This window comes from Rhamphochromis sp. 'chilingali', assembly GCF_963969265.1.
Source record: "Rhamphochromis sp. 'chilingali' genome assembly, chromosome: 22".
NCBI classification, from domain to species: domain Eukaryota; kingdom Metazoa; phylum Chordata; class Actinopteri; order Cichliformes; family Cichlidae; genus Rhamphochromis; species Rhamphochromis sp. 'chilingali'.
In genome coordinates this window covers 24,697,925-24,723,161 of record NC_137950.1, presented here as the reverse complement: position 1 = coordinate 24,723,161, position 25,237 = coordinate 24,697,925, and the positions used below count along the sequence as shown (strand labels likewise).

At 39.8% G+C, this 25,237-nt stretch overlaps 1 protein-coding gene across 1 annotated transcript in view; it reads right to left on the bottom strand.

The window, feature by feature from the left end:
- Positions 1 to 2,188: 2,188 nt before the first annotated feature.
- The window catches only part of sema4gb (sema domain, immunoglobulin domain (Ig), transmembrane domain (TM) and short cytoplasmic domain, (semaphorin) 4Gb), a 51,612-nt gene continuing 28,563 nt past the window's right edge, over positions 2,189 to 25,237 (bottom strand). Inside the window, exons 7-15 of the mRNA XM_080873231.1 lie at positions 24,301 to 24,414; positions 22,952 to 23,106; positions 18,308 to 18,483; positions 13,707 to 13,845; positions 13,394 to 13,616; positions 12,183 to 12,298; positions 11,789 to 11,943; positions 9,250 to 9,311; positions 2,189 to 8,655 (exon numbers count right to left, since the gene is read on the bottom strand). Coding sequence (XP_080729357.1) covers positions 7,688 to 8,655; positions 9,250 to 9,311; positions 11,789 to 11,943; positions 12,183 to 12,298; positions 13,394 to 13,616; positions 13,707 to 13,845; positions 18,308 to 18,483; positions 22,952 to 23,106; positions 24,301 to 24,414 — 2,108 coding nt within the window. The 3' untranslated portion in view covers positions 2,189 to 7,687. The remainder of the gene's footprint in view (positions 8,656 to 9,249; positions 9,312 to 11,788; positions 11,944 to 12,182; positions 12,299 to 13,393; positions 13,617 to 13,706; positions 13,846 to 18,307; positions 18,484 to 22,951; positions 23,107 to 24,300; positions 24,415 to 25,237) is intronic.

Genomic DNA, 25,237 nt, shown 5'->3' with positions numbered 1-25,237 from the left:
TGTGTGTGTGTATACACATTTTTACAAATTAAATAGTAAAAAAATAAAATAATAATAATAATAATAATAATAAAATATATAAAATATACAGAGTTGAATATGTGCAAAACAAGTGGCATTTATATACAGTGTGGAGTGCATAATGTTGAAGTTCCAGTAGTGAAGCTGAGGTGTCTATGACGTGTTCAGCAGTCTGATGGCCTGATGGAAAAAGCTGTCTCTCAGTCTGCTGGTACGGGACCGGATGCTGCAGAACCTCCTTCCTGATGGAAGCAGTCTGAACAGTTTATGGCTGGGGTGACTGGAGTCCTTGATGATCCTCCCCGCTTTCCTCAGGCACCGCTTCCTGTAGATGTCTTGGAGGGAGGGAAGCTCACCTCCAATTATCCGTTCAGAGCACCGCACTACTCGCTGGAGAGCTTTGCAGTTGTAGGCGGTGCTGTTGCCATACCAGGTGGTGATGCATCCAGTGAGGATGCTCTCAATGGCACAGTGATAGAAGGTCCTGAGGATGCGGGGGCTCATGCCGAATCTTTTCAGTCTCCTGAGAAAGAAGAGGCGCTGCTGGGCCTTCTTCACTGTTTTGTTTGTGTGTACTGACCACGTAAGATCCTCAGCCAGGTGTACGCCAAGAAGAAGAAGTAGCACAGCCGTTGTGCTGTCTGCATCGCTCAGTGTAAAAACTTAAGAAGAATTACATGTTTTTTAAGTTGTACTCCAGGGTGAATGTAAATGTTTTCACGGCTTAATACTGACAAGATTTGAAGGTGTCCTTAAATATCCCACAGCTTAAATGAACATGACAGATGGTTGTGTGATTGCCTGAGGGACAGCCTTTAACCTTCAGTGTGAGCTGTCCTCTGTAACAGGAACAGAAAATTTAACACTCGTCCAGCGGGTGATTTGTTCAAATTCAACAAGGCGTTGAATTTTGGCACAACTACTGGTTGCTTTCTTTGCAGTTCTTCTACTGAATTCATCATTTTTGACTGCAAAAGGCATTCAGGGTTCACCCCCAGTGTTGCTCTCCAAAAAACAAATACAACCAAGTGGAAACCATCGGACGAATACAAATAAGTCTTCGCATGAAGCCAACGTGAAGAGTGCAGCAGGCGAATGGTATACTTTATAACCCCGGCCACGGGAAATGGTTAGGCAATGTGACTGTTTATGTGGAGCGGGAGAGTGACATGACTGCAAAGGATGCTGATGAGATGCAGGAAGATGTTGCTGTTCATTTCGCTCACTTTCTCCCACGTATCTTTTCTAATTAGCATTCCAGTGTTAAATTAGACTCAGACACGGAGGCTGCACTTGGAATAAAAGTCTCTAACTTTAAATCTCCAAACTTTTCATCAGTAAATTTCAGATTTAAAAAGGGGCATTGCCTGTTTCGTAGAATAAAGTCTTCATTTTTATCCAAAACAGATAAATGTATTCCGCCATTCCCATGTTAAAGTCTGCAACAGCCAGTTTTAAGATTCCAAACCCCTTTATCAACCCATCCAAGCTTTTAATCATCACATGAGTATAAGATGAAGCATTTCTTTCTTTGTGTTTCCACTGATCTCTGGTCAGTTAGCTTGATGAGGTTGAGTCTCCAACCTCATTTCCAGCATCTGAAAGCCACTGCTATATTTGTGTGTGTGTGTAAGTAATTTTGGCACTTACAGTCCTCCATACTATTCTCATTTCCTGTATTTTTAATTTATCTCCGACACCAATTACAGATATCGCAGCTGCTGTTCTCTCATCACGCCCGCCATCCCTGATGGGAAATGGCACAGCTTGACCTGCGCAAGGACACTAAATAAAGTTGTTGTTGCTTAGTTACAGCTGTGAATGCTGCTCTAAAAATGGTAATTTTTACCCGCCTCCTCTGTACCCTGAGTCTATGTTATACCTCTGGCTCATATAAATGACTATGGGGTGGAGTGGGGTTCATTCCCTGTGGAGGACAGTGGCCTTGCTACTCGCCACAAGCTAAAAACAACCAGGTATCTTGAGAGAAGAACCGAGTGAGAACATATTTTGCATGTTGTTTCATGACTTCCTCTCAGGGCTGTTGACAATGAACCTTTTTTCCCCCAAGCTAAAGGTCATCCAAACACTTTTTTAAGCTACATGAACGCCAGAGGAAATTGAATGACATGAAATAAATAAGACATGAGATATCACTTTGGCCAGGTATAATCTGATAAGACAACAAAGAGAAGTTCATTATCTACATCAAAAATAATACAGAACCAGCTTGAATCAAAGTGTCACAGTTTACAGGGGTTTTAGTATGCATGATTTTTAACAAAGCACATAAGAAAGTATAGTGCAAGCTGTGAACTGTTTAGGCCCGACACAAAGAAGAAAGTACATCTACATAAACAGCAGGATAATTTTTGCTATGGAATTAGCAAAAAACAAAACAAAACCAAAAAACCAAAACAATTTCATGTGAACGCAAAGCAGCCAACGTGTTAACTAATTAAGTTTAAGTCCATAGTACAGAATAGAGTGTTTATTGTAAACGAATTGCCCTTGAATGACAGTGAAATAGCAGCAGTAATGACCTTAGATTCAGGTGAAACTTCCACTATGTTCAGTAATACCCAGACATTTACAAGAAAAAAATTCTATATAACACAAACATGTTGAACACAGTAGAAGCTGCAATTATTTTACACATTTTATTGAAATTAAATGTTAACCAGCAAAAAAATAAAACAAAAACATTTTACACTGTACAATTTTGATTTAAATATATACCGTGGGCCTATTATGCAACTTCCAGTACCTTTGCATAAACCAGAGTCTAAAATTATCCTACTTGTCTTATGCTGGGCCTGTCTTGTCTTGTCTGGAAACAAGTTGTTTTAGCCTCTCTCTTTAAGCCAGCTGCCCTCTGATTGATTGACTAGCAGCAGGTGGGTGGAGCTTCTGTACATGAGATGCCATATTAGGGTTATCAGCCCTGTCTGACATCATATAGATCTAAGAGTCGGAAACTGTCAGAAAGTAAATGTAAATAGCAGTCTGAAGCTTGAGCTTGTCATTATTTGAAACTATACAAGCTAACAAGGGAAACATAAAACAACCCTTTGAATGCTTAAGCTGTCGGATTGAGAGCTTCATAACATAACAGCGTCTTAAACTGCTACAGAAAATCCAATTGTTACTTGAATTCCCACATATTCAAAAACACAAACTCAAGTGCTCTTTTAAAAGCCGGCTTTAATTGATTAGAGGCCACTGTGACCATTTGGAAATTCAGCCGGGTCCTTGAGAAGCGAGTGTGAATGTGAGCGGCGAGGGTTACAGATGATGCTGCCATGTAGAAGTAATGAGCAGTGGTAATAAAAGAGGCAGCAGAGATGGAAAGAGTTGAGGACAGAAGATTATGATCAAAACATGTGGAGTGGTTTGTTTTTTTGCTTTTTTATAAAGGGCTGATCAGAAACGGGAGATGAAGAAGATGAAGTGGCAAAGTTTGGGAGAAAGTATGAAGCAAGAACTTTAAGTTCAGGTTTTTACCACATACTGTAGTTTAAAACCATATATATGGCATTTAAAATATATAAAAGCAGGTCATTGTAAGCTTTAAATTTGTCCACTGCATTGCTTATGGATACAGGGTGTAACAAGATTATTATTTTACTAGGATACAGTAAAAATGGACTTGTGGCTTCTGGCAAAAACCTTGACAAACACACTATACTCAGTGTTTAGTAAACTGAAAAGCCTTTAACGCTGACACTAAAGTACAAAAAAACAGTCAGATCAAAGTTTGGATCATAGTGGTACTGATCTGATACTAAATACAAATATGCCCATTTAGAACAGCTTATTTGTGCTGTCACATAATGATGCTATGTACTGTAATAAAAGCACACTGAAGCTTTTGCCTGTCTGTGTGTCTGTCTGTGTGTTTTACGCTCTCTCCAAACGTATGCACCGCCCTTTGCAGCTGAATCCACTCAGCAATTAAGCCTGGGAGTATTTAAGCGGAGGCAGGGGGAGAGGAGAACCTCAGTCTTTTAGTGTATTTCTGTTTGCAGTGTATGAGCTCATGGAGATTTGTGCGTGCAGTTTGCCAGCTATTTGATTAATTTCCCTTTTAGTTACAGGCTACTAAATTTTGTCGCATTCTTTTTACTTTTATGTGGCGATAGCAGCTTGGCCATGGTTCTGACTTTACTTAATTTAAAAAAAAATGTTGTTTTGTTCCTGAATCACCCAGAGACTTCTTCTGTCGCTTCCCCAGATGCCACAGACTTCCTGGGGAATATAACATGCGCACTTTTGCAGAGTTTCTCTTAAGCAATAATCATGATGTGGCTGGGTGCACATGGATTGCCAAAAAATCTGTAGTGCATAGTTTTAAAAGACCAGCTTAATAATATGCAAGCATGCAATCAGTTAAGTGCTTTGATTTGATTGAATTAATGTGGTTCTTTAGTCACAGAGAATTTCTTCTACCTCTATTTGCATAGAGTGGACTGCCTGGACTATATTATCCTCAGCAAAAAAAAAGAATGAAAAATCCATGATGCCAAAGTACAAGACACACGAGAAGACCTGCAAGTGCAAAACATCTCCTGTCTACTAGTATCGCCATCTGTTTCCTGCATGACTAACCAGGACACGCAGGTCAAATGTTTTGTGGCTGGATGTACCTGCAGAGATGACAGCGAGGCATGCAAACAGACAAGAAGCTGCTGTCCTCCCCTCGTGGAGGTGAGCCAAACACGGCTCTCGCTGTCTGACAGATAAACAATGAGAGCCACCAGAGAGGGCCGCTGCTTGTGCTGAAGCTACGAGAGCTGATTCAACACTTTGCAGCAAAGACGGATCTTTATTTACCACTGGCCGTGACACGTTTACAAAAAGCTCAGAGATTCATTTCAGTCACTTCCCCGTAAGATATACACGTAGCATTTAATCATAGCGTTGTTCACCTTGTTGAGGAAATACAGTGAAGGCTGCAGTTCTTGTTGTTTTGGCATTGCACTAATGTCAGGTAAACACTGAGGATGCTTTTGTGGGCTGCATGTGTGAAGGTCTTCTCCACTTGGGTTTGGCAACTTGCCACGTGCAGCTTTAGCAAAGCAGAGGACAAATGTGAGCCTGGCTCTCAGCGTTGTTTTAAGAGATAGATGACTAGAACTTTTTTTAATTTTTGCTGTAGAAATCCATGTGATTTCTGTTTGTTTTTTCACCTGTTTTTGTATGAAACCATGTTCTTGATGTTTTGAGAGAAAGTAAAACAGTCAATGTTATTCAGAAAACAGGCCTTAAATATAAATATAAAACAGCATCTAAAAACTTTCTTTATAGGATTTCATCAGTTTGTGGTTCCCGGTTCGCCTCCACAACCCTGAAGCCAGTCTGTGATCTACAGCAAAAGCCAATCAATCTGACCACCACGCTGACTGCTCCTTTAATAGACTGCATGTTTACTTTCATAAAGTTTTATCTCTTTTCCCACAGAGAGGCTAAAAATAGAAATACTACAGGGAAAAAAATAGTTCCAAGTTTGCTACAGGTTTTTCCATTGGCACTGGCACAGCACACTATGCTACTAACGGTTGCAACAGTGGCGTATATTTATTGCTATTTACATGAGGAAAAATCAAGGGGGGAAAGTGGCTTAAATAAATACACTAAAATGTAAGACTTGTCTTAAAATCTGTGCTCTAGTGTGCTGTATCAAAACTGGATTCTTAAAGTGATACTTTTACTAAAGTCAACATTTTAGTTATTATAATGATTGTGGCCGACGGCTTAACAGAGAAGATAAATGTTGTTTATCGAGCAAAAATGCCAAACATTCACAGCTTTCAGATCCTAAAGTGAGAAATCATAGGAAAATAATCATTCGTTACATCTCTGCAAAGGACATGCATCATAGAAAAAGTGGTTTGAAACATGACAAGCCACTCAAAACCCATTCCTGGAGCTTTGTGTGCTCAGCTTTCACTCATTTTTCCATATGCTCAATATTTTACACAAACAATTAATTTTGTGAAAATATGGATTAATACTCTACCTCCTTTCAAGCCAGTTTAAAAATATACAAGGCTTGCTGCTCATCTCAATCAATATAAATCTAAATTTAAACTTGATTTAATTAGGCTAATCTCCCCTTCAAGGTCATCTTGTTGTGCACATCTGGATCAATTCCAGGGTAGCTATTTTTAGCACGCTCCTCCAAAAGTCCCGTTATGAACGCTTGCACTTTTGTATCTAGAATTTCACAGAGCAGCAAACATCAGCTGCTGTGTGATCCAGCTGATTACTGTTGATGCAAACTTGGTCTTTGGTTACATCCAGAATCCAAAGAGTAGCTTTCGCTGGAAGAGTCCACAGTGTCCAAGCACAAAGGTGGTGCTGCCAGGAGACATTTGTGGGGTTTTTCAATGTTTAGTCATTTCTCAGGGAGAGTTTTCCAACACTGATATTTACTTTAACCTCCTGAAGCATGTGAGAGATGACATCTGGTATGAACCATCTAAACAGTCTATAGAAAATCTTTTTTTTTAGCCACAGCAACAAAATCCGTGCTAAACACCTGCCACACATGCCAGATTTGATTGCCTCTGACATTATCCTCTTCTCCTAAAAAAAATCCAAGATGATCGGTTCCAGTTTCGACACCACACATCACAGAACCAGAGCTGCAAGAGGGTATAATGGGACTTCCAAGCAGCAACCTAAAAGTAACAGCCACATTCAAAGTGCTGTAATGCTTCCTAAAGCGATATTCTTGAAGGAGAGATTGGTCAAATTTAAATCTCTTGTAGCTTTTTATTTTGCTGGGCATACACAGAACTTTACCTTCACACCACATAGGTCTTTTATTAGTCTTTAGTTTGGTAGGTTAGTGCATTTATAAAAATTTAAAAAAGACGAGAGGGGGCATGGATGCCTCCTTACTTAAGCCGTGATGACCTTGTTCATCCTAAGAGCATGGATTGTTTCATTTGCCGTTTTGTAATCTTCCTCATCAATATGTTTTTAGGACTTCTCAAAAAAGCCACTTGAAAAAGCTTCTTTTACCTCATAGAAAGGCTCACTGTGCAGTTTGTGATAATACCAGTCCACAAACACAGTCACAAGCAACAAAAAGGTGCATCTTCATACACAGGACTGGGTGGTAAAGCTGTAAGCACATTAGGTGCTACTGTTCTTAGGCCATGTTTTTAATTTATACAAAATAGCCTAATGCTTAGCATGTTTGGATGAACTATCACTTTAAGCTCCACAGATACCTAATATTACATGGTTATAAAACTTCTTAAATCTCTCCACAGTCTCGGAAATGCTTGATCACCTCCTGGCCTAATTTAGTTTTTGTATCCATGTCCTATTTTGTAACATTGGCTTTTTTGTCGTCTGACTGCCATCTTTCAGAAACTTCCAGAGAGTCTGCACTTTAGGTATCATCTTTAAGCTCCTTGGTTGTAGCAATTTTTCACAGCTCCACATTTTAGCAGTCTCTGATTAGTGAAATCCTGGGCCATTTGTCACCGAAGACACAACAGGCTGAATATTTCTGACCAAGTTATGACATGACCTGCAGGTACTCTGTGCAATTAAGAGCAGCACTTCATAAAATAGTCATTTTTCCCCACAAGTACGGATCACCTCTAGGGTAAAAATAAATAACAGTGGGATGAAGCATAAGAGGGGTGTCCTAGATGGAACTCTCATCGGGTTGCAAGTCCAGTTGTGTGTGTTTCCTTTTCTCCAGGATCCTGTTGAGCTCCTCTGTGAAGGAATGGTAGAGCGGGGACATACCGTCGGGGTCGGCCTGCCTCAGCAGCACGTAGCTGTTTCCGTTCATCTTCCTCAGCACGCTGGGCAGAGTGGCCGAGAGCCCGTTGGCATAGTCCATGTTGGGAAGCGGGGGTGGCATGGGAAGAGGAGGAGCCGGAGGAGGTGTTTTAGCTGGAGACATCTGGCCTTCACCTGGCACTATCTGGAGGAAGCCATCACCCAGGTCCCCAAAGCTCGGCACTGAGATGGACCGACGACCCTGACGGCCATTGCAGTGGCTTGAGATGGTTTTAAGTTCAAGGTGGGAGCTCCTTTTTCTCTCAGAGGCACCTAGGACTTGGAGACCTTGCTGGGAGAACTTCCGATCCTGAGAGGCTCGTCTAGTGCAGAAGCTTACATAAAGAAGGACCACAGTCAAAACCAAGCAAAGCCCACCGAGAACCGCCACCAGAGAGATGTACACGGCCTCCATGTGTCTGTAGGTCTGAAACTCAGGTCTTGAAGGAAGTGGGGCAGGAGGCGAGGGCAAGGGCTGCTCAGTGGGGCTGCCGGTAGAGAAAACAGTCGGGCTGGAAATTGTAGTGGGGTTAGTTGTGGCTGTGGGTTCCACAGGGAAGTACGGCTCTGTGTGAACCCTTACTGTGTAGAGATAGACCAGAACTGAGACTGAGTTCTCGAGAGCAAAGCAGCGGTAAATGCCGCTCTGCTGGGTGCGAGCTCCGATTATCAGGAGGCCATCTGTGCCGATCCGATAGCCCGAATTGAGGTCGTATCCCTGGAGCTCCCTGCCGTTTAGCGTCCAGCGTGGAGTTGCCAGGTTGGAGCGTAGTTCACACTGGAGTAGCACGTCGTCACCCGACATCACAGAACGCCTCCGATGGACCACTGAGGATAAAAACAAGAGGACAAGAGACATGAGATGGAGTTAAAAAGAAAAGTGAAGTGAAAAAGACAGAAGAAGACTAGTGGAACGTGAGAACGTGAGAACGTGAGAAACAGTGTGACACAAATGCAGGAAGACAGAGCAATGAATATACAAGATGTCGGGTCACCAAGGTTACAATTTAAAAGTGAAGGTGAGCAACGTGTACAGCACCAGCATCGCTTTCCATCACATTTCATAAGCTGCTTTAAATGTAGCGAGCTCTGCAGTGCAGCCAGCAGGCCCGTCTGACCTCCAGCAAGAGAGGAACTGATTAAAATGTGTAAGCTGGGACCTGGGGGATGGGTAGGGAACATACACCTAATAAAATCCCTTAATAGATACTAAAAGCTTTAGTTTTCTGGCAGAGAAGGAAGATGGAAGGAAGATTTTTTAACCCCATCATCTGTGAGAGAGTCAGAAAAACTTATCAAGTGGGAAGGATGGTAAGGTAAAATGAAGAACTAACCTTTTTTAAAAATGAACAAAGACGCTGTGGTATAATGGATTTACAGTGTAGAAATGAAGTGCACGTGAATGTGTGAAGCAACACGTACCATTTCCTGAATTCTCCTTGCAGCCCCTGACCCCTCTCAAGATATCCTGGGTTAGGTTCGACCTGCAATAGTAATTAGGAAAAATTTGCATTTAACCTTCATTAAACTAAGAGATAAGCGTTAGAGTAAAAAGCGAGTGTCTTCTGAGAGCATAAATAACAGCGAGGTATAAAAATGCAGCAAAACTGTGATAAACAGAAACGTGATTGTCATATCATAAAGAAGATTTCTCCAATCAAGATTTCGACACAAAACTACCTGAAAGCTGCAAATATTGAGCCATTTCTGCAGCAAAGCCTTAATATCATAAAAAGAAATAAACTTGAGATAGCTTGGGTTCCCAGCAATAAGAGGAGGATACCTAAATGCTTTTTTTATGCAGCCCACTGTGGATTAGTACTAGGGATAAATTCCCCATCTCCTCCTTTATAGAAGGATTACTATAACAAAATGTTTTTCAAAGAAATAATATGGATATTGTAACTTAATAAGCTTTAAGAAGGAAGCATTACCATCCAAATCTTTTTGCTACTTTCTTTGGATGTGATGCAGCAGCCAAAGTATAAAACAAATCCACGGGGAGGGCCGAAGTGTCTGCTGCAGTAATGGAGATTAAGATGTCTGCTACTCAGTCATGCAGAGTTAATGAAGAGAGGCACAAACAGTCCCCAGTGCAAAGAGTGAACACAAGCATGCCTGTTTACTGTCATGTACCACGTGCACTTTTTTTTCCACTGGAATTAATTTACAAAATCCAGGTAAGCTCCTAGTAAACAAAGGAGGAATCTAACTTAGCAATTTTTGCATAGACCTGCATGTCCTGAAGCCTATTACACCTGATGCTGGGCAACAGATAGGATACACCTGGATGGTTTGACAGTCCTGTAAAACTGATTAGTGATATCATACAGTATTAGCTCCATCTCCAGTAAAGTGGCAGCAATGCAGCACATTTAAGCCTGTGGACACGGTCAAGTTGACCTGCTAAAGTTCAAACTGGGCATCGGAATGGGGAAGAAAGCTCATTTAAGGCACATTGAATGTTGCATGGTTGTTGGTGCCAGGTTGGATGGTCTGAGTACTTCAAAAACTGGTGATCTACAGGGATTTTCCCACACAAACATCCCTAGAGTTAACAGAGAATGAGCCAAAAAAGAGAAAATATTTTCTGGGAGAAAATTCCTTGTTCAAGTCAAAGGTCAAAAGAGAATAACCAGACTTCTTCGAGCTGACAGGATAACAAGAGTAACTCAAATAATCACTCATTACGATTAAGGAATGTGGAAGAGTATCTAATGCACAACTCGTTAAACCTTAAAGTAGTCGGGCTACAGCAACAGAAGACCACGCCAGGTGCTACTCCTGATAGCTAAGAATAGAAAACGACTAGAGCTCATAGGATCAGAGTTTGGAGTAAAGAACATGAAGGCACACATCCATTCTGCCTTATATCAACAGCTCAGGCTGCTGGTGGTGTAATGTGGGGGATATTTTATTGGCATATATCCCACGGAGAGTTAAGGCAGCTCTGAATGCAAACGGGGTCCAAATGGTACTAACAAGGTGTTCCTCATAAAGGTTTGGTGAGTGTACATTAGCATTTATTTAATATTGACAAAATACTCTCAAAGTTTTAATTATTGTGTTGTACCAGTTGTACCAGTTTCTCTCATGTAAATATTTCAGATGGCGATATGTAAAGTAAAATGTTACTGAAAGAGGAAAGACACGATTTCACTCACTTCCACCCTGTTTGTTTTTCCGTTCTACATGCAGAGCTACATGAGACATAAAGATTGAAATCATATCCAAATGGGTGGGGGCTTTTTTTGTGTGTGTGCGTACTTGAAATTCAAAACTTCCCATTATGTGCGAAGCTCCTGCTGAGCTGAACAGAGCTGATGAGAAAAATCCAGGTCAACTACATTGTCTTAGACCTGCTTTCATAGAAGATTTGTTGGAGGGATACAGAAGCTGTATAAATAATTAACTGTGCTCTGGTATTGTTTGGCCCAGAAGGAAGAAATAAACATAAGCTAAAAAAGGTCATGTAATGCAAAAATGTACAGCACAAAAAGTTAATCATCTTATTCACCTCTCCCTAATCTCCTGTAATTTTTCCAGAGGGCTTGATGGTAATGTTATGTTAAATCAACATGCCATCAGTTATGAGCAGTTCACCACATTATTTAACAGTTACATTAGAAAAAAATAAATAAAATCTAAATAAAAAGTACATTTTATGCTCAATTTTTCAGCTCATGTAAAAAAATAGATATAGAGTTAACAGAATATGACAAAATTAGGAAAAATCGGAGACTACAGAGCAGGTGGAACTGTGGAGAAGGTTTAGGGAAGTATAGATTCAGGATCTATGGAAGAGCAAAGCAAATGTATCTTGTTTGTTTTCTGCCAGATCTCTGTAACCCCATTTTTTTTTTGCATGCATTGTGTAATTATGCATGTGTGTGACATTAAAATACATTGAGTCTGTGTCCTTACTGGAAATATTCTTTTTTTTGAGTGCATGTGCCCTTACTTTTGTGCACGTGAAGATATTTCCACACACACTTTCCCATCCCAGCCGCAGAAGGGGTCTCTGGCGAACACACAGTCATAACAGGAAGTGTACCTCTTGCAGGCTGACATCGGTACCTGCACGACTCCAGAGTGCGACCCAACATAGACACTCCTCTGTAAAACAGGAGCATATTTGGAAGATTTTTTCCTCATGTTAAATATTGTAATGCCCTTCAGTATAGACAGTGTATTTGTTCTTTAATCATCAGTTATTAATCGGTGGAGAAGGGAAGAGTTCCACAACCTTTTTGGGGTATGACAGGGATTTAGGCGCAAAGGTTGCCCATTTTCATTTAGATATAAATCCTTATTCTGTTAACGTAAAGTTTTACTGTAGATATATTTAAACCTACCAGAGCTGAGGAGATGACCAGGCTCTCTATGGGCTGTGGTTCATCAAACAGCTGCAGCTCTTCTATGATATGCATTTCTCCATCGATGTCCACAGCTCTATGCAGCCAGCCGTCATCTGCAACAACAGAGAAAACCTTGTTGAGTTAAACTGAGATGTGAATATAACAAAATGCTGGCTGTATGAACAAGACTGATGTAGCCACTCAGTCTGAAACTCATGCTAGTGACAATTCTTTCTAAAGACTAGCAGGGGCAAAATCCACTGATAATAAAAAGATTGACCCTAGTTTTCACTTGATTTAATACCTCGGTAAACGCTATGCTGATTGCTTTATAGTCTCCATTTCTAGTTCCACCACTATTTCACCATGAGTTCCTCTCCTTTTACACAGATAGCAGCCAATGATGCAGAGGTATTCCTTGTAGCATGAGATGGTGCATTGTCTTGCATGAAGATGGTTGTGTTGCAGAAGGCACAGTTCTTCTCTTTCTACCATGGAAGAAAGCGGTCAGTCAGAAACTCCACATACTGGCTCAAAACATGACTCCACCACCTCCTTGCTGACGATGCAGCCTTGTTGGGATATGGTGGCCGTCCACCAACCATCCACCACTGCATCCATCAGTGAACAAGACTGTTTGAAAATTAGTCTTCATGAGTTCTGGGCCCACCACAGCCGTTTCTGCTTGTGAGCATTGGTTAGGGGTGGCCGAATAGAAGGTTTATGCACAACTGCAAATCTATGGAGGATCCTACACCTTGATGTTCGCCGGGCTCCACAGGCACCAGCAGCTTCAAATATGTGTTTGCTGCTTTGTAATGGCCTTTTAGCAGCTGCTCTCTTAATCTGATGTATTTGTCTGGCGGAAACCTTCATAATAATAATAATAATAATAATAATGGATTGCATTTATATAGCGCTTTTCCGGACCCCTCAAAGCGCTTTACAATACCACTATTCATTCACTTTCACATTCATACACTGGTGAAGGCAAGCTACAGTTGTAGCCACAGCTGCCCTGGGGCCTTTATCTTTATCTTTATTCCATCCATGGGTTTAATTGAAAAACAACTTATTTCATCTTTATGACACTTAAACACAATTTGCATAATAATTTGGAATGCGGTGTATTGTTATTTCATGGCACTGCTAAATGCAGATATGGTGTTTATTTGGTCATTTCATTGGATTTCTTGTATGAAACTCACCAGTTCCCAAAAACAGAACAGTGTAAATATTTCCATCCAGTGCCGGCTCTTTGTGCACTGCTATCTTGACATAGTTGACACTTCTTTTGAACATGAGGGGGCGCACACCTATTGGGTGCACCTGTTTGGCCATCAGCGGGTGCCTTCTGGCGAAGGTGAGGACATTGTCTGGGAGATCTCGAGACGAGTTGATGTTCTGGGACCTGTGCAGATCTGTTATACACTGAAGATACAGACAGAAAAAATGACTAAAAATACAGAACATAACAATCGCTGATGATGGTGGAGAGAAGGTTAATGCTTTAAAACTTACAGAGCCGGGTCTTGGATCTGGGACTTTTCCTGTGTACTCCCTCCATTTTGAGTCTTGCACCTCCATGTACGGCCCTTCGAAAACCTTCTGCACATCTGAGAAGGCGTACTGGCAGATAGCAGACGCTTTGATATTCTTCCTGTAACACAATCCCCAACACCCCAAAGACATGTCCAGGGGACACACTCAGGATTAATGACTCAAAGTTGAAAAACGGCTGGATTGAATTTCAGAAGCATCACAGATCATCAGGCCTCACTGACAGGCAAAAGGTTAACTAGCTGACTCTTTATTCTATGAAAACTGTGGGTATTATGGTGGGTTTTTTCCTTTTCACATTGGCATGTGGGAGTGACGTCACTGACAGGTGTGTAATTTTACCCCTTTATCTCTTCCAGAGGGATGCGTTTTCAACACTAGCATACAGTGCAAAAATACCCACTCCTTGTGAGTCATAAATAAAACAACCTATTTGTGGTTTTGGTCCTGCAGCTGTGAGGAAAAAGAAGAAGAAAAAGACTTTGTCCAACAGTATGAGTGATTAGTTGATTAGTTGCATGGTAAACCTTAACCTTGAGCCCTAAAGGTGAGATTAGTAATGGATGGAAAATGTCTTTGTCACACTCTTTAGGCCATTGTGTAGTCATCAGAGTCTTCAAAAGCATCAAAGTGAGGAAAATAAGAGCGAACTGAGACCAGAATGTGTCTTGAAACTACCAGGAAGTACACCTCAGGGGATTAGTCATTCTTACACATGTGTGTCTGATGCATAGTGATGACTACTACTCATACATGTGTAATAACAAAGAAAGAAAGAAAGCAAAAAAGAAAGAAAGAAAGAAAGAAAGCAAAAAAGAAAGAAAGCAAGCAAGCAAGAAAGCAAGCAAGCAAGCAAGCAAGCAAGCAAGCAAGCAAGCAAGCAAGCAAGAAAGAAAGAAAGAAAGAAAGAAAGAAAGAAAGAAAGAAAGAAAGAAAGAAAGAAAGAAAGAAAGAAAGAAAGAAAGAAAGAAAGAAAGAAAGAAAGACAATGTCTACACTAGCCCGGATAAATTTGAAAATGGCGTATACGTCTGAAAATGCTCTGCGTCCACACTATTGTTTTCATGCGTTTTCACAGAGTTGTGCGTCCACACACAAAACCCTTACGTTCCAGTACTGCGCATGCGTATCAACCAGCCTCATTTCTGTCTGTCGTTTATTTGCTTTCCAGCTCTTCGACACGTCGTGTCAAAATTTTGAGGAAAAGCATCGCGAGTTTTTTAAATGGACTGACAATGAGGTGGAGCTGTTGCTGCGAGTAACACAAAAGTACAATGTTGCAAAAGCGAGTGAGACTTAAAGAATTTGAAGAAAAGCTATCTGGAGCAGGTACAAACTGATATTAATCTTTAATAGGGCAGTCAAAATTGAGAGCAAACAAAACAACTGCTGTGTAATGCCCTCCGCTATCTTAGTTTAATTGGTCACATGACTTAAATGTGTCACCGTTTTCGAAAAGGCTCCGGTTTCGCTGTTTACACTGCGACGCGGAAATGGCGTTTTCAAATCTATCCACTTTGGAAAGCGTTTTCAAAAAGCTCAGTTTTCTTTGACCAAAAATGTCTCAGTGTGTCTCAGGAAGGCCAAAACGGAGAGAAAAAGATGCGTTTTCAACGTATTAGAGTGGACATGGCCAAAAGAAAGAAATTAAAAGCAACAAAAGACAAAACAGAACGTAAGAGAACAGAATGAACGCAACCAAAAAAGAAAAAAGTAAGAAAGCCAACAACTAAATAGGACACCTAGAAAACTGCAAACCACAAAAGATGGAAAGCTAGAGTAATCAAGACAGAGAGATAAAAACATGAAAGCAACAACCAAGAAACAAGAAACAAAGAAAGAAAGCTGGCAACCAATGAAGAAAGAAACTAGACATCAATCTTCTGTTTATCCTATTCAGGGTTGTCAGGCAGATGGAACCTATTCCAGCTATCATAGGGCGACCACTGCGCCGGCCCAAAAGCCACCAAAAGACAAAAAAGAAAGGAAGTTAGCAATAAAGAAAGAACGAAAGAAAGTGATCAAAAGTGAAAAAAAAAAGACAAAAGAAATGAAGGGCAAGAAAGACGGAAAGAATGAACTGCAGTCCTGCAGTGAATGAGAGGACACACACTGATATCCACTAAACTACAGCAGTGGGAAAATGGAAAGAAGCAAAGGAGAAATAGATAATAGATGTCTCATTGCAATGCTATCCTCACCATCAGAATCTAAACACCCCTGGGACAGTTTTATGCAGCATGACTCTGCATATCAGCATAAACACACACTCAGATCACATCACATTTTCCATTGGCAGTCGTCATCTTCACACACACACCCACGCACACACACATCAGCTCTCACCGCAGCTTGGCTTTCTGTTGATAAGAACTCACCTAGGATTTGAAAGAATGACTTTTTTCTCATTATCAGTTAATCTGCCGATTACTTCTACGATCAATCATCTAATCTTGACGGTGTCAGAATGTAGAGAAAAGATCCAGAGCACCAAAAGATATCTTGAAATGGCTGGATTTGTCTGACAGCCAGTGTAAAATCCAACAATATTTAGTATGCGACGACATAACACAGGGAAAAGCAGCAAATACCCCAAACAGAGAAGCACAAACCACAAGCAGTTTTACTTAATTTAATGACTTAATTGAGTCGTGTTAAAGGATTATTGGTTGATTAGTTAATCTCTGAATTACATGTTTGGGGAAGAAACATCGTTTTGTTCATCATCTGAATAAAATAGATCTCGTGGTCTCTCAAAAGAGGAATTAACATCACATTTACTTCCAGCTGAATATCACATTCTTGTTTCTCTGTTTTTTACGTCTTGATGCAACACAATGCAATAAAGAAATAATTTTCCCCTTTTGGAATAAAAGAACTTGGATGGTTTGCTCAGAGCTCTGACAACCTCATGCAAAATCTTTAGAATGAACTTAAACATCCCAAAGGTGCGAGTTTGACTTTATCCCACGACATGAGTCCTGGTCCTCACTAAATCTCTTGTGTCTGATTAGGAGATTGTGCCCTCGGCTAGGCTGCATTACCTCTTATAGTAACAGGATAACGGTCATTATTGAGTGTAGTGTCCACACAGTTTTGGCCATCCAAGCACAGGCGGACACACTGGCACAGTCCCAAGTTTTATACACTCACATCTGTTCACTTTCTGCTTCCAAATAGATTTTTTTTTTTTCAGAGCTGAATGTTTAAATGAGTGTTTAAATTGTAAATTAGTGTGATACTCAGAGGCTGGCAGGTTATTCATTAAAACCTTTTTTAAATGTAAAACCTAAGTAGCTCAGAAACAACAAAATAAACAGAAAACAAAAAAGTTTGTATAATTAAGCCATCTGAAAAAAGGAAAACCACTGAGCAAACAGTGTTTGACTGCAGATATATTCTGTTTTCACATGCTGCACATTCCACTTTAAAACTACTTGACTGAGTTCAAAGAGGAGAAATGCAGATAAGCATTCAGATTTATGGGATCCCCTCCTACACACACTGCACTATATTCCATTACATTTAACCTTATTTTTAAAGCTTCAGCTCACTGGACTCAAGCTCCTGAAATGGTCCTAAACAAAGGATGTTTAAATCTGACCATCTTATCCCACTGAGTGATTATTAAAAGTTGTAACTATGTGCATTATTGACCAGCTCAATTACAGTACCTCATTAAGCTAATACATGTCAGTGACAGCCCCGCACACAAAAAAAAAACAGGCTGGGGAAACTATTTCTTGTTCAAGACTTTTGCTTGGTTTAAAAATACTGGAAAATTAAGTAAGTTCCTTTTCTCAACCATTGATTAGATATAATGACACAGTCACACCAAATATTAGAAAAGTTAAATATTCTGGCTATTGCCAGGTGTATACAAGATCTGACAGAAAACTAAAGACAGTGACAGATGATCTTTTTTTTAGTTTACAGTAATGTTGGGACCATAATGCACCAATTAAATACCATGTTGCATAAAATATGGATTGGAATTGGGCAGCTGAGACTGTAGACTTCTCACAAAACAGTCTACTGAGGCCACACTAACAGCAAAGACTGGACATTTTCTCATAGACTTCTTAGAGAAGCTGCGCCCTTGGTAACCATTAAAAAGTTTGCAGATTCATTTTTCACTCTTCGTCACTTCACTTCTCAGACATCCATCTATGGTTCAAAGCCATAAAATTGTTTGCTGCCCATATGCAATGGGTGCTGAGGGCTTTGAGTTTGGCTCTCAGTAGTTATTTTCAGGAAGTTGATGCTTCTTGCTATACCAAGAAATATTCTGAAAATTGTTCTCAAAGTTTGGATCTTTGCATGAATTCTACAAATGTTCTCAGATGTTTGGGTTTGTAAGTTGATATTTGATAATAACTTGAAGTTTTAATTTATAGATTACAAAAATGTTTTGTTTTTTATAGAAACAAGCATACATACATGAATTAATGATCTTAATCACTAGTTTCTAGTTTGATCTAATACATCACAATATTCTTTCATGCAAAAAAAACCCAAACTACATGTTTGTAGAGCATAAATGAGTCAAAATCAGCTCTTACCATTCCAGACCAAAGATACCATAAAAAATGCTGCTGCGAGCGTCTCGCTCCTGCAGGACGAACACGTCACGCAGGATATTGAGGTGCAGCTCATACTCTGGGACTGAGCACACCATTCTAGCCTTGAGGAACGAGGTCCACTTCCTCTGCAAAGTCCTCTGGCCTCCCCAGTCAGTCTGCAGAGAGAGGAGACAGAGGTGGAATTAATTGATGTAAAGATAAACAACACAATGATTTTAATGATGCGGGTGATGCACAAACAGTGCATTTATATAAGAAAAGATTAGATCCAATTGAGATTATGCAGATATAATGAATATATAGGGAGGAGCTGAATGTTGGTATTCAAACTCAGTGTCCCTAGTGTAGCACATTTCTCTGATTGCATTTCAGAAGCAGTGGGAGGTAAGGCTGTAAGACATTTTTCTCCCTAAAAGAGTAATTTGGCACACCTCATTTAGATAAGATGAAAAAAGAGATGGATTCAATTTTTTCTTTGTTTGTCTGTATTAGAGGTTCTCATCTTTCTTTATTTGTGGCTTTAGGGGACATCTGTTGTTCATCAAAAGCCTCTGCCTGCATTGGCCTCCCACACAAGAAAGCCAAAGTAAATCAACATAAGATATACACTTAAAACCTTAGGAGCAGTTCTGTCAATAATACCAATTCAATTTATGGCACAAGACGAATGAAAGAAGAGACGAAAAGGAGTGCAGACAGATGAATCCAATCTTTAAATTTCATTCATTTGACAGAAGGAAATCTGTAGAGACTTGAAAGCAACAAATAAGCATTTCTTACAGAGATGATAGCAGGTTATTACTGTGGGAAGAGCTAAAGGGATGCAATGGCAGATTACAGTCTCTGTCAATCAACGCACAGTCAGGGTCACTGGGCTGTCATGAGGTAAATTTAAGGCAGTAATAGTGAAGAATCCAAGCATACCAGAGGGGGAATTAACCCTAGATGAGCCTGTGCTGCAGTGTATTCTCAAAATACAACTGAGAAAAACAACAACAACAACTTAAAACTACAGCACCATTCTCTTTACTGGAGATGTATAGCAAGAAAAATGTTAAATAATGTCAAACTGGCACCTATTTCTGCTTTTTGCAATGGTCTTGTTTTCATGTCATCATGTCTCTTCTTTGTTAAAGTAGGCATGACTGGCGAGGAAGTAGAAGCTGTCTGGCTGGGAAGTGAGAAGCAGAAGAGGACAACCGGCTAGGCAACTCAAAAATGGCAAGTCGTCAGTGGTTTCAGGCCAGGGGCTACTGCCAGAGCCGTCACTATCTGTGGATCTGCCATCAACCAGCGTGGTGCCTGGCCGCCATGGGGGCTGAGCTGGGGACCACTCGACATCTGCATGTGCTGCCGTGGCCTAGTTCAGACTGAGTTATTACACTCGACTGCTCTGACAACTCCACAGTGCTGGTGAAGGGAGAGGAAGAGCCCAGACCTTATTTCCAGAAATGACTACTTTCGAATGCTGTGAGAATGAAGACAAGACACAGTGAGTGTGTATATGGGTTTGAAAAGTAAGAGAGCAAGAAATGCTCAAAAATGAGCTCCCTGCATTTGTTTAATGAGCTTTTGGGACAAAAGCTTGCAGCAACACAGGGGTATTGGGGTATTTTACAACTTTATTATTCAATGCCAGTGGAAACAGGACAAAAAGAGAGAGAAATATCCTCAACAGAGGTCCTTGAGAATCATTTTAATGGAAATAAAATGATGTGTTTTTTCAGCAAAGCAGCAGAGACACTTAGGGAAAAGACCAACAGCAGACAGCGATGTGAAAATCAATACTGGGTGTATAAACCTTTAGCAACCTGTTTTTCATACTAAAAGATCCAAAACATGAGGCTTTTTTTCAATGAACTCTTACAGTGAAAATAGTGTCCAGACTATCTGTGTACTGTATACATAATTGAAAAGCAACAAACTCATGCTGCTGCTGTTTGTATTGTATGAATAAAATTACATGGACACCGGTAATCATTCACTCACCCCCCCATCCACCCATTTATCTCTATTTTTTCAACCATTCATCTAACTTAGTAGTCAAAGGGGGCTGGAACTTTTCCCAGCTTTCATGGTGTGAGAAACAGCATACATCCCGGACGCTGTGATGCCAGTCCATCACAGGGCCAACACACAGAGAGCCAGATCATTTATTACTCTCTATTAAGGGAATTTAATGTGGACTATGAGCCTATATGAAAAATGAATTAAAAAATTGGCACTTTTAAGCACTATTAGTCATTTTCTCTACACCATTAACTGTGCCATTGCTGTCACACAATTAAAACTTGACACATCAATGTCAAATAAATGCCATTTACCCTAAATGCATGTATGTTCCATCCCTGTTACTTATTCCCTAATCACTCTTCTGAGTCCAGTCTGCTAAGCACTCACCCCCCTTTGCAACTTGCCTGGGAACCATGAAGGAAGTTCAACATAGCCATGCTTACTTTGTATTAGCAGGCTTGACAAATCCTAAAACCCCAGTCAGGGATAAGGGGTGTGACAATGGCAGTTATCAACATTCTGTGTTAAGCTGGGCTTTCTGCCTGGCTCTGTGCACGCTCACATAAAAAGGAGCGTTTCACACATCATATTGACTCTTCAGCACAACATGATCCCCATGAGTGACACCTACACCAATCAGACACGTTATCAGATGAAAGCGTTGATAATAAAATGGTGATAAATGTTTATAAAGAACACAAAGGAGCATAAAAGATGTAACAGTAAAATGCAATACTGATGGAAATAAGACAAAAGAATAACGCTGCTATTCCAGCAGTGCAAAACAGACTTAACAGCAGAGTAGAGTCAAGTACGACAGTTTTTACTTAACTCATGATGTCAGTAATATATTGCTTAAAAACTTGGACATACATGACACATTCATGTTTTTGTTTGTTTTCTGTGTCCTGTTCTTTTTGTATATGTGTGTTTTTTGCTGCTGATACAACCAAATTTCCCCTTGTGGGACAATTAAAGGATTATTCTATTCTATTCTATTCTATTCTATTCTATTCTATTCTATTCACCCAGCTGAGAATCTATAGTAGGTTTAACAAATGTAATTTAAAAATTCACGGAAAACCTATTTTAAGCTGAAACTGACCATAGCCTCCTCCCAACCAGGTTATGCGTTCAGCACATGTTACCATGGTGATTTAACCACATAAAAAGACAGCCAATTTTGTGACATAAAAAATTCTGACTTTATGCTCAACATAGCTTGCTCTGTAGTACACTCAAATAATCTTGTTTATCAAGCTTTCCAGAGTTCCTTATAGTTGTACTGTGCTCTATTGTGTGTTTCACTGGCTGCTTATTTCCTCTTTTGATTAAAAATTTGGATTCCCCTTAGAGACATTACTTTGGCTTTTGTCTTCTCTTTGAAGCCACATTGCATTCATGTCAGTGTCCACAATAACATCTTCCCAAGATAAGCTTCGAAACATTATTATAAAACTAACAGCAGCACAAGGTCAAAAAGACGTGTGGCACAGCTGCACCATAAATTCTTTTGTTATGCACAAACAAAACAATAAACTACTGCTGTATTTTATAATATCATCTTCCAGCGATTATATACTGTATATTTTCCAGCATATTCCTCTATAAACCTGTGCATCCTCAAGTACAGCTCTTCTGGCAAACCACTTCTTTCCTTCTGTCCTCTCTCCTCCTGTTGCATTTTAGGAATTGAAACTAAGATGATGTAGGACAGAGGAGACAAGGAAGCACAACTTAGAGAAAAAGCTAAAGAGAAATAATAATGAAAGTATGAACATTAGTAAATGATATATTAAAAAAAGGAAACAAAACTCTACAAGTACATAACAGAGAATTCACACCATGTCAAAATCTTTGAAAAATTTCCTGCTCAGTAGGTTTTCCTGTTAGTGTTCTCTCATTCATTCACTTAAATCCTTTTCACAGGATCACAAAGAGTGAAACACAACTGCTTCATTTCAACAGCTGAGTCATTGACTTACTCTTTTGATGCCTACAAAAGCACACCGTGATGGTAATTATACCCCCATGAATGGCTAAAATAAATGACAAGCGGGAGGAAAAGGAGCAAGAGTAACCTCTAGGAATGGTTGCTGGGCATGCTGTCTAGACTGGGAATGCTGACAGCAAGTGAAATGAGGTGAGATGGGAAGTAGAGGAAGAAGAGCAGGAGAAGGCGGAGTTGAAGATGGGGATATGGCAATAAAGTAAGGGGGAGGGTTTGCCATTGGAGGTGGAGGTTTGTGGACTTGTACTTTGCCTGGCAACAGTGGCACAGAGAGAGAACCTCTGTCAGTGAAGAAACTGTGATTAGAGACGACCAACTGCTGGCTGATTTAGCATTGATATTACAGCGAGAGGAGCGTGGCAGCTCATTGAGAAACAAGAACGTCCTCTGAAATCCATTTACATTCATTCTGTGCAACTGACAAAAACCATTCAATAATCCCACCATTTTTCACTTTGAATGATTGGTAACTTTTACCCTCTCTTGTTTCAACCCTTTCTTTCTGTGACCTTGCAGGCACTTGTAAAGCCGTTTCAAACCCAGTGAAAGCATTAATGCGATTATAGATAGCAGTGTTTGGGTTAACTGGTCTTTCTGACCTTGCATACTCTGGCAACCCTGGACACCTTGGTCTGGCTCGGGTAGGCAATCTGCTCCTGGCTTCTCTCAGTGAAGAAGAAGTAAATCTTGTCATCATCACCGATAGAGCTGTTGATGCTCTCCTTCAGCAGCACAGAGCCCACGAAATTTGCCTCTGTGCACACAAACACAAACACATCACACGCACACATCCACATGTCCAAAAAGAAACCTATTAGCAGCCTAGAAAGTGTCTCCTTGGAAACTAAAGATGGAGCCTTTAAGTATGATTGAACCACCACAACCAAGTCAGTTAGAGCTGCAATGCGGTGCAATTTTTTTCCTTGTGATTTTTATTCTACAAGTGAATCTGTTGTTTTTTTATGACAAAAAAACATCTGATGTAATAAAAATGTGCAACATAGCAATGAGGTTTGGTCTATTAATATTCTACTGAAAGAGGAACTGCAACCCCACTACCCAAAACACAGGAATGCTGTATGAAATGCAGATAATAAATAAACAATTCGCAATTTAATTGCTTGTAAGGTGTCCTTGAGTGTCTTGAAAGCAACTATAAATAAAATGTTTTATTGTTGTTATTGTTTATTTTATTTTTGAACACTAAAAGGAAGAAAAGTTATGCAATACTAAAAAAACAAAATTAAAGCCACAACTGCGATTATACAACTAATTACATTCATTGCTAACTTGATGGGAGTTTTTTTAAAGCAGGAAAAGAGGCTGACTCATTCAGAATAGAAATGAGGAAGAAGTTTCGACTGTAATGTATGCGGCAAATAGTTTGATAGCTTAAAAATGATGTTTCTCAATATGAAACTGCAATGAATATTGGAATCAGTAAACTATAAAATATCAATAAAAGACTCAAAAAATAAAGTGAAATGTCTGAATATAGCTGAATATGCGGAAAACCATATCAGTCAGAAAAGTCTGTTGGACTCTGGGACAACAACATGAACATAAACTGCCACTGCATGCACAAATGCAAGTTCAAACTCTACTATGCAAAGAAAAAAATATATCTACAAAAAAATATCAGATCTTGTTTGGGTGTGAGGTAGTTTAAAATGGATTGAAGTGCTGTTACAAGAAGATGAGATACAATACTGCTGTATGCTAGTTATGTCACATTATCATCACATCTATTCGTCTATTCTGTCCATCCAGAGAAAAAAAATTCTACACAAGAAGCAATACAATTACAATTGGTATATTGCCTTTCTACTACTTTTAGTTAAATCCAATTTAAAACCCAATTGAAATATTTGGAAAAAGGACACCATCCTTTTTGAACTAGCGTCTTACAGCAGCTATTATGTACATACATATGAATGATTATATTTACCCAGAAGCCACCGGGTGGGCGCCTCCTCTGTCCTGAGTGTGGGGAATGGAAAGTTTCTGCGAATATCTGGAGAGCTGCGAAACTCGTACTGAGAGGCTGTGAACATCTCACCATCTAATTAAAAGATTAAAAGCATGAATTGGTGGCAAATGGATTAAAAAAGAAAGATATTGAGATATCAAAGTTTAATCACATGTAAATGAAAGCATTCAGTGGACTGCAGAGGAAATGGAAACAGTATGACCTATGACTTGTGTATTTGTAACGATAATTAGACAAAATTTAGTATGCTTAAACTGTCTAATAAAGACAGTGTTTGATTATCTATGCTACATCTAAAAGTGTGATCTAATCCAAAAATCAGGGTGCACTTTTGCACAGTTAACGCTTGCTGTAATCCTTAAAAATGTTCATGATGGTTGTCAAGCAATTATACATGAGGGAGCATTCACATTTCCAGCAAAACTAATTAAAGACTTAAGCCGTTTGAGTTGGTAAAAATCATGTAATTGTGACCTTGCTTGCATTTGAAACAAATCCCACAAGTTCCCCTTGCCCTTCTGGGTCCACTGTGATTTGATGAGTCTTCACAGACCCTTAGTATGATGACGTTAGAAGTTTTAAAAACACTGCTGGGCCTAATTATAACCTCACAGTAGCACAGTTCTAACAAAGTATTTGAAAATGGATTTGAGTTTCATTCAAAACTATGACATCAGCATGATAAACAATATAAAATATTTTCCATAACTTCTCTTATGGATTTTAAAGTGCAGAATCAGGTGACAGACTGTGAAAGAGGACCTAAATGCAGGATACAGGAAATTACTGTGAAAGTCCAGATTCCAAAGCTTTAATCCAAAAAGTCAAGGTCATTTGCTGATGTGTTGATGAGACAGCAAAGCAAATCATTCTGGCAAAGGGCAAGCAAAATGTC